The 9,820-nt window shown below is 48.4% G+C and overlaps 1 protein-coding gene across 1 annotated transcript; it reads left to right on the top strand.

The window, feature by feature from the left end:
* Positions 1-6,615: 6,615 nt before the first annotated feature.
* On the top strand, positions 6,616-9,487 carry LOC142854139 (H-2 class I histocompatibility antigen, Q10 alpha chain-like). The gene is made up of 6 exons (XM_075979295.1): positions 6,616-6,685; positions 6,887-7,159; positions 7,334-7,603; positions 8,183-8,458; positions 8,570-8,675; positions 8,978-9,487. The coding sequence occupies exons 1-6, from the start codon at positions 6,616-6,618 to the stop codon at positions 9,018-9,020; spliced, it is 1,038 nt and encodes a 345-aa protein (XP_075835410.1). The 3' UTR covers positions 9,021-9,487.
* Positions 9,488-9,820: the final 333 nt, after the last annotated feature.

Raw genomic sequence — 9,820 nt, forward strand, 5'->3', positions numbered from 1 at the left:
GCTGTGCTTTGCTCTGCTCTTGGATATAAGCAAGCTCTGAAATAAACTCTGGGCTGTTTGGCTGCTTTGGTACAACCAGACAGACCTCCCAATTCTATCCTGTCTTCTGACTTTTCTTTGGCCTCGAGGATCCCTTATCCAGAGACCCTAGCTGACCTTGCAGGAGCAGGTTCCTACAGGCTACCTACATTCAGTTCGCTACATTCACATTGAGAGGAAATTCTTTTTTTTTTTTGTTTTTGGAAACAGGGTTTCTCTGTAGTTTTGGAGCTTTAGATTAATAGATTAATTTAAGATGTAAGAGCAAGCTGGGGATATGCCTGAACCATTGGTCAAACATTGTTGTAATTAATATAGTTTCTGTGTGATGGCCTTCTGTTGCTGCTGTATGGATGACACTCAGTTTGTGAGCTTCCACAAAAACAGGGCCACGCCACTGGGCCCCATAGTGGAGAAGAGGTGGTAGGGAAAAACAGCCACAGAAAGCCCTCGAAATCACACAAGGTTTCAAAGAAAAATTGAGGAAATTGCTCAGCTTCTATAACCAGAGTTCTGCCGGTGAGTGACCCTGGTTCAAAGGTCAGGACCCCTCCATGTCCTGACAGACAGAGGCAAGTCACCCTTTATCTAAGGAAGAGTCCCCATCAAACTTACCTGTGGAGACTCTGGAACCTGGAGGGACTTAGTGACCAGACCCAGTTTTGGGTGCACTTTAGACCCTAAAAAGGTCTTGGGGCAGTTGCGTGAAGGCGAGTCTGACTTTGTGTAAGGTGCTAACTTGTAGCAAATCTGACAACAACGGCAGGACCAGGATATTACAACCTAAAGAATGCACATGGCTGTACTTGGGCACAAAAGGCGCTGTCCCTGAGGGTACCGACAGTTACTTACTCTGGTCACAGATGTGGCACCCTGAAGGAGGACCTGAACTCCTGGACTACAGACAGTAAGGTAACAAGATTTATCACGTCTGATGTGGAAGAGGAGGAATGAAGATAAGGAAGGGGCAGGGTCTGAGATCTCGTCTCTCAGGGGATTTCAAGCCGGGCTATGTACATGCCCCGGCCCATAAGATGAGAGAGATATCCACACCGAAGTGCTCACTCAGCTGGGGCCTGCCTGCAGAGATTTACTCCCTTGTAAAGCGTGTAGAAAATGATGTATGCTGCAGATAATAGAGCTCAGACTCGCAGCAGAGTTATGGAGAAGGTCCCTGCCAGTAACAGACACCCCGGAGGCCAGTTATTCCTCTCCATGTACAACATTGCATTGTGTTTCCTCATCCTTCCCTGGGTTTGCAGTTACACTTCTGGAAACTTCTGAGAGATAAGGATTGGGGGTTGGCACTCTGAACCTCGCATGAATCTGCTTCTGACCTGGATTCTCACAAAGGTCAAATATGAGGAACCTCTGTTCAGGCCGATAGTACGTACGTGGGGCCTGATTCCGGAGATTTGGGTAGACTGCTATTACCCCTCCATTAGTCCCATCTTCTATCTGATTTGATCAGGTCATGTTTCGCTTTTTCCCAGACAAGACCAAGGCCAGGATGCAGAGGCTTCTGTCAAGCTTTATACAGATTTGCCCCTGCAGGGCCTATGGGACAGGGGCAGAGTCATAGGTAATGTTCTGGGTTGTCCTGATTCTCAGGACTGAGGCAGTTTGAGCAAGTGATGGTCTCCGCAGAGTGTCACCACCCACGGACCCCGATGTGAATTTATTTCTTCTTCTTCCCTTTACAGGATGAGACAGAGCCTTGCGTTGGACTGAACCATAGAGAATTTGCTCTGGTCCTCCCTTTCCCACTGTTCCTTCCAGAGCTCCTGGCTTTTCATTCTGCACTCGGCATCTGATCGTGTCTGAGTATCTGTCTCCCATCAGTGCTGTGTTCTCAAGGGAGGAACCCAGTCCAGTCCAGAGCACTGAGACCTCCCTACGCTGAGCCTCTCTGTTTCCAGCCCTCCCTCTCTTCCAGCAGAGGCTGGCTTAGAAGTCTCCACTACTGATGGAACTTAAGATTTCATTAAACTATAATGTCATCCTTCCTTTTTGAAAGAAAGGATGAGGATATGGTTTTGCAATTTCTTGCCAGGGTGGATGATTCATTCATGTACTAGAACTGAGTAAAATCCATAAAGAAAATTACGTGCGATAACCTTATGGAATCTGTGTGTGCTGCACCAAATGCATGGTCTGTGGTAGCAGTTCACTGGCAGTGTGAAACCAAGTGTATGAGAGAGGAGGAGTATGAGAGAGAGAGAGAGAGAGAGAGAGAGAGAGAGAGAGAGAACGAGAACTGTGTAGGGTACGAAGTCTGAATACAGTCTCACCTGCTTGCTGCTTGCAGCCTTGATGCCCTTGGTGTTCCTTCCTGGGTTCCCAGACATCTGCACACCGGGCAATTCTGTGCAATTTCACATCACTAGAGACAGTGTTCTACCACGAGGCAGTCCTTCATGGGTTGGGGCTCGGGTACTGCTCACACACTAGCCATGCCCTGGGCAGTCTGGATACTGACCTGGCCCCCGTGAGGACCTTTCTGACGTTAGTGAGGCCATACTTGGCCACCTGTGTTAATGGTCTGAGCAGACTCTGAGCCTAGGAGATTTCTACCACGCTGAATTCTTCATGTTCCAGTCCAACGTCCCTGCCAGGTTCCAGCACATATTCCCATGCCCACGCTCTGACTCTCCCAAGAGTGCAGTTACTGGAGGGTCTGGGGCTAACCAGTCACCAGCTCGGCAGAAATCTTTGAAAAACAGCACTTGGCCACTACTCTGGTTGGGTACTGAAGGGAGATGGATTTCCAGAATCTCTCCTGCTCTCCTGCTGTGGCTGTTTGCAACTCTTGTCTCCCTTGCCCCCTCTCTCCCACCTTAAAATATCTGTTACTGAGAGAGCAATGAAGATTTTCAGGGAGCTTCTGTCTTCCCATAGCCCTGGTCCCTTCTACTAGGAGAAGGTGCTCTCTAGACCCACCAAATCCCTTCGTGAACTTGGGACTTTTTTATAGTGGTATATTATTTGGGTTTTAATAAATAAACTTTGCCTGAAGAATGCAAAGCAGCCACACTAGAGGCCATACAGGCCAGGCAGTGGTTGCACACACCTTTAACCCCAGCAGCCACACTAGTTAGCCATAGAGGCTGGGCGGTGGTGGTGCACGCCTTTAATCCCAGCAGTAGAGAGGAATATAAAATGGGAGGAGATAGGTCTCAGCTCAGTCTCATTCTGAGATTCCTGGAAGCAAGGATAGTCCATTCAGGCTGAGGTAAAGGTAACAACCAGTGACTGCCACATTGCTTTTCTGATCTGTCTCTGGGTTTTCATTATTTATGCTACACTTTTTCCTTCTGCCTTGTAAAGTTTCATTTCATATTTTGATAACACGCTACAGGATTCTAGCCATCACTCACGGCTTCTGATGGTTTTGTCGAAATCACCGCAACTATTCCTGGCAGATTTTCTTGTGTGCCTGTGCAGTGTGTACCAGCCCCATCAGGTTTTGTTCCCTACTCTACAGAGTTAAACCTGTTCTCAGCACTGCACACGAGCCTGGGGTCACTCTCCTTTGTGTGTCCCTCATCTCTGACAGCAGCAGAGGATGTTTCTGTCTGTCACTGCTTCACATGAAGGAACCGGAACACAGGACTCTTTGTGGTGCTGACGACAGAATTCTGTAGGGGTCAAAACCTGACTTCTGACAGCCCTAATAAGCTAGTCATGGCCACGCATTTACAATAAGCCTATTGAAGTGGTGAGGACAGAGCAAAGGAGAAAAAGGAGATTTGGGAACAGGGAAGAGGGCCAAAGAGGTCAGTGACTCCCGGATACCCACTAAGTTCATCTTTAGGATCCTGACATGCAGTTTAGTTTAAGTACGTGGCAGGAGGACCTTTCCCTGTCTGTTCTCTAACATTTCCTCTAATTTATTTATTTGTTTTTTATTTTTGCTATATAAACTAGAGATTTCTGGTCATCACTCACCTCTCCTGATGGCTATTGTCCAACTTCCCCAGTACGTTCTTTGGAGAGTCTATCAGACTGTGCATGTGTGTTCCCCTCCATCATGGATCTTCACGGCCTTGACCCTAATCCTCCTGCCTCCACCTCCCAAGTGTGCTGACCTGGGTTGCCATGATACCCAGACCACTGTCTATTATCCATGTCTAGAAAAGAGTGTAGTAATTTATCACATGAGACTTGTAGACAGAACATATAAAATTACTATGTGAATTTTATTATTCTTTTGAGAAAACAATCTCCTGTAACTCAGGAAAGCCTTGACCTCCTCTGCTTCCCGAGTGCTAGGATAACGGCATGCCCCATCCTGCCCTGTTTCATTGGAAGAATAATGCTAATACATTGTCAGAGAATATTTTTAATACAAACAATAAAATGGTCTGGAGAAGTGTCATAGCCTTATGTTCACTGAATCCATGTCAATTTAAAAAAATCAAAGAGAAATTAGAATTCCATAGACTTCCATACTTAAATATGGCCGAGTTCTCAACAATGACCCAACCATACCCCTCTAGATCAGCAGTTCTCAACCTGTGGATCGTGACCCCTTTGGCAAACTTCCATCTCCAAAAATATGCAATTTATAACAGGAGCAAAGTTACAGCTATGGATCAGCAAGGAAAACAGTTTTGTGGTTAACCGTCACCACGACAAGATGAACCATATTAAGGGGAACAGCATTCAGAGGGTTGAGGACCACTGCTCTAGCTAAGCCATTGACTAACTCTTGCCAGCAGCAGAGGGAAGGCCATAAATAAGAGATCAGAAAACACGTTGTCACTAAGGAATCTCCAGAAGCTTGTTCCAAGCTCTGTAATGGAAAACCTCAGCTCCAGCCAGATCTCTGGAGGCCGAGTGCTGAAAGGACATCATCTTAGGACAGCGTCCAGCCCTGTGGCCTGAGCCGCTGACCAGGACTGAACTCAGAGGCATCACTGGAAATGGCAGGAACAGTGGTTCTTGCTAACTTCACAGAACTATACACCAGCCAGTCTACACTCCCCTCGTTCACAAGAAGTGGGCCTCCTCCCAGGAAGCTGAAAACAGAAACCGCCTTGCTAAACAACTACTTCTCAAACTGTTGCACCTGCATCCCCTGCGCCACACAGCTGGTGGAGACTTTCTTCCTGCCCGTCCTTCGCATTATGGTTAGAGGTGTATTGTCTTCCTCCTCCACCACAAAAAGTGTAAAAGCTAATTCATCGTCCACTGCCCTTCCCTAGTCAACTCCAACAAAGATAAAATCTAAGCTCTCAAGATAGCATTAGTGATTTCAGCTCTTGAGCTCTTCACCATCAGTTAAGACTTCTTAAGGCTTCCAAAACTTCCTATGAAATGTGTGACCAGATTAAAGACTGAGTTTTTGATTACTAGTACTTAAAGGAGTTGGTCAAAGATGCCCTACTTTAAAATAAGACTCATTCACATAGCATCCAGTCAATATACAAGACTCCCCTCTGCACGTGGACGCAGCAGATGAGGAGGACTCAGTGGTGTTTTGAGTCCACAGTGTAAAGAATCTTGAGAAAGTACCACCTGTCCCAACTTGGTGATGTATCAATGAGAAAACAATTCACAATTAGCCCATTCTGTTGGTACATTGCTTTAATCCCAGGAATCTCGAGCCAGGAGCAGGCCGATCTCTGAGTTCTAGGTCATTCTGGTGTACATAGCTACTTCCAGGCCAGCCAGGGCTTCACACTGAGACCCTGCCTCAAAAGAAAACTACAGTTATTTGGAGATGTTCATGAGACTATTTCTGCTGGGCCTGGGGAGATGGTTCAGCCATGAAGTGCCCTTGCTGCCCTTGCAGAGGACCTGAATTGATTTCCCAGCACAAGTTCCTGTAACTCCAGTCCAGGGTTTCCCAATACCTCTTCTGGGTCTTATGAATTCATACTCCTTGCATACACACAGAGACACACAAAAATACATACAAATAAAAGTGAATCTTAACATTGTTTCTCCTAAAAATATGTCTATGAGACTGTATTTTTCCGCAATTCAAAGGAAACAAAACCCATACAATTTGTAGTGGGAAAGATGAAGATAAGAATGACCAGAAATGTTAAGCAGCCAAAAAGACCTTTGCACAACATCGTTTCATTTTGGAAAACAGTTCTTTCTGTTTATTCTACTTAATTGAAAGCGGCTATTAATGTCCACACTGAACCAAATGCCTCAAACCCTCTTGTTCCTAACGTGCAAACATGAATTGGTGTAATCCACTGGTGTACAGTCCCCATTGATGGCTACACCGTGCCTAAGCCATGTACAGATTTTGACACCAAAACCTTTGAGAATTACTGACTTTCTAGGCTCTGGGCTAGGACTCAAGGATGTTGTGACCAGAAGCAGGACGTTGGGGGTCAGGGTAAAGCAACTTGTGTTCAGACATTGATCCCAGGATACCAGGCCGCAGAACTGGGTCCAAAGCAGGACTATTTCTAAGTCCATCTCTCCATGACCCAACCCACCAGATGTACATCACCACCTTTGGGAATTCTTAGAGAAGCCAGTCAGCCTCCTCCACATCAGAGTTATAAAGAGAAGCGATACCGGTCCTGGCTGAGATACCACTCATCTCGGAGGATGAGGACACTTAGACCCTCTGCCCTTCTGCTGCTGGTGCTGGCCTTGCCCCTGACCCAGAACTGTGCAGGTGGGAAATGACCTTTAGAGGAGCAGGGTGCCGCACTGGAAATCCTCATCTTTGCATCTCCTCCATCGCCTAACCAGACCTTCCTGCTCCCTCAGCTGGAGGACCCCGCCCCTCTCCCTTCACCACCCCTGCTCTCCTCCCTTCCCAGTCCACCAGCCAGCCCCGGGCCCAGGTCAGGGTCTCAGTGCCCATCATCCCCAGGCTCACACTGGCTGCAGTTTTTCGACACCGTGGTTTATGGACCGGACATCTGGGAGCCACGGTGCATCTACGTCAGCTACGTTGATACCACACAGGTCCAGGGATTCGATAGCACAGCAGCGACTGTGAGCGTGCAACCTCGGGCTCCCTGGATGGCGCAGGAGCCTCCTGAGTATTGGCACAATCAAACAGAGGAAGCCCTGTACCAGTCACTGAGCGACCGAAAGCTTTTTCGGGCCCTGATGAAATACTACGGACACAGCAAGGACGGCGGTGAGTCATCCCAGATCCGAGGTCACAACCCCTCCATGTCCAATTGGCTCCACTCCAGATCTCCAGGTCCAGGGTTAAGTAGAGGATTGTGATCCGGGAACAGGGTTAGTTTGGGACAAAAGCCCGGGAGGGGGAGAAGCAGCAGTGACTGATGGTTGAATGGGGGTGGGGCAGAATATCACACCCTACAGAAGGTGTACGGCTGCGCTGTGGAAAATAATGGTAACTTCCTCCGAGGGCACTATCAAGTCACCTACTATGGCTACGATTACATCGCCCTGAACGAGAACTTGAGCTCTTGGACTGCAGAGGGCAAGTTAGCTCAAATTTTCAAAAGCGTCTGGGTGGAAGAGGCAGAATACTTGAAGACTTACCTGCCGGGGGATTGTGTGAAAATGCTTCGTAGATGCCTGGACCTTGGGAAGGAGACATTGCTGCGCTCTGGTAAGAGGGGCGCTTGCCAACTCCTTCTTCTGAGATTAGAACTCCAGTCTCCTGAGGCCTCTTCCCTCAGCAGGGAGCAGCTGGAGGATTTACACTGTCTTGCATCAAAGGCATAAGACTGCTCCTGAGTTTCCTAACTCAACATGAGAAACTCTCCAGAGGATTTGCCCTTCCCCCAGGATAGTCCAGGGTGTCAATCAGGCAGCGGGTCCCTGCCACAGCTGCACTGCGAATCAGGGCCTCTCTCAGGCCTGTTCACTGTCCAAGCACAAAGACACTGAAGGTCTGACTCCAGGGTTGCTGAGTGTCTTAAGCCCTCCCCCGCCTCCTCCACCCAGTCAGAACCAGAAGTCAGAAGTCTGTTTACCTAGAGTGAGATTCAGAGCCTTCAGCTCTGTGCTGGCTCATGATCACTCTGAACATTTCCAAGGAAGTCCTCATCCAGATCCCAAGTTTAGGCTGCTGTGTGAATTCTGCTCCCCTCCACCTCTCCCACCCTTTCCGGGGATGGTCACATGAGCACGCCTTGATCCCCAGGAGGAATGCCAAATGCCTGAATTTTCCAATTGCTCCCCTCAGACCCTCCCCAAACATATGTGACCCGTCAAGTTAGACCCGGAGGGAATGTCACCCTGAAGTGCTGGGCCCTGAACTTCTACCCTGCTGAGATCACCCTGACCTGGCAAAAGGCTGGGAACAACCACACCCAGGATATGGAGGTGATAGAGACCAGGCCTGCAGGAGATGGAACCTTCCAGAAGTGGGCAGCCGTGGTGGTTCCTTCTGGAGAGGAGCTGAGATACACATGCCATGTGAACCATGAGGGGTTCCCTGAGCCCCTGATCCTGACGTGGGGTAAGGAGTGGGTGTGGTGAACGAGAGTCTGCTGTCGGGGAATGAAGAACCAGGGCGGGATCAGGGTTGAGGGCGAGGGTCAGAGCCCTCACCCTTCCTCTCCTCCATCAGAGCCTCCTCCACCAAACATCTTCCTCATGGCGATTCTTACTGGCCTGGTTCTTGGAGCTTTGGTTATGGGAGTTGTGGTGACTTTTCCGATATGGAAGAAGCAGAGGTAAGGAAGGGGCGGGGTTTAAGTTCTTGTCTCCCTAAGGACTTCAAGCCCAAGCTATGAATGCACCCGTCCCATAAGAGCAAAGTTGTATCCATGAACAGGGGCTGGGACCTCTATGCTGACATTAACTCTGTTATAAAGCAAAAAGGAAATAGTGAACAGACCCATCACCCTCTTGTTAGAGACGTGATTCTGATTCCCCACAGACAGATGTCACAGAAAAGGCCCCTGCTGAGAACACAGGAGGCCAGTTAGCCCTCTGTGTGTACAATCTTCCACTGTGTTTCCTCCTCCTTCCACAGAGCTGCAGTCACAGTTCCAGAAAGGTTCCTAGGATTGGACTAGGAGTTTCCTCCCACACTCGTGACTCTACGGCACCCTGGTCTGTTGTAGGAGGCTGCTTGTTTGTTCCCGGCTGCTCAGCCCCGAGATAAACACACAGAAACCACATTATTTGTAATGTTGTTTGGCCAATAGCTTAAACGTATTTCTGGCTAACTCATATCTTAAATTAACCTGCCTCCATTAACCTGTGCATCGCCACGAGGCTGTCGCCTACCAGGTAAAATTCCGGTGTCTGTTTCCAGAGGGGGCACACGATGTCTCACTGACTCCGCCATCTTTCTCCCAGCATGCAATATAGTTTTCTACCTACCTCTATTCTGCCCTGCCAGGTCTAAGACAGATTCTTTATTAACCTATGGTATTCACAGCATACAGCGGGGAATCCCACATCACTACATCACTGGTCTGTCACTGGTTGGTTCTTCCCACAGGTGGGAAAGAGGCAGCTATATTTTGACTGCCTGTAATTAGTGGAAGGTGGTTCCTGAGACCCTTGCAATAGAGTAGACAGATAGCCATTGGGCGTGGCTCACACATTTCTCTCTTGGCCCTATTGCTGTGGGCTCTTAACAGGTCTTATTCTGTACTGCTTTAGACAGGCACAGTGCCCAGGGATCTGCCTGGGACAGGAAGTACCCCAAGAACACACTCCTGAGCTGTGGTCACTCTCTTTCTGGGATCTGTTTAGTACGGCTGCCTAGTCAGTATCACGACTTCACAATCTTTTTTTGTTTGTTTGTTTGTTTTTTTGTTTTTCGAGACAGGGTTTCTCTGTGGCTTTGGAGCCTGTCCTGGAACTA

The sequence above is a fragment of the Microtus pennsylvanicus genome, chromosome 7, assembly GCF_037038515.1.
Source record: "Microtus pennsylvanicus isolate mMicPen1 chromosome 7, mMicPen1.hap1, whole genome shotgun sequence".
Classification (NCBI taxonomy): domain Eukaryota; kingdom Metazoa; phylum Chordata; class Mammalia; order Rodentia; family Cricetidae; genus Microtus; species Microtus pennsylvanicus.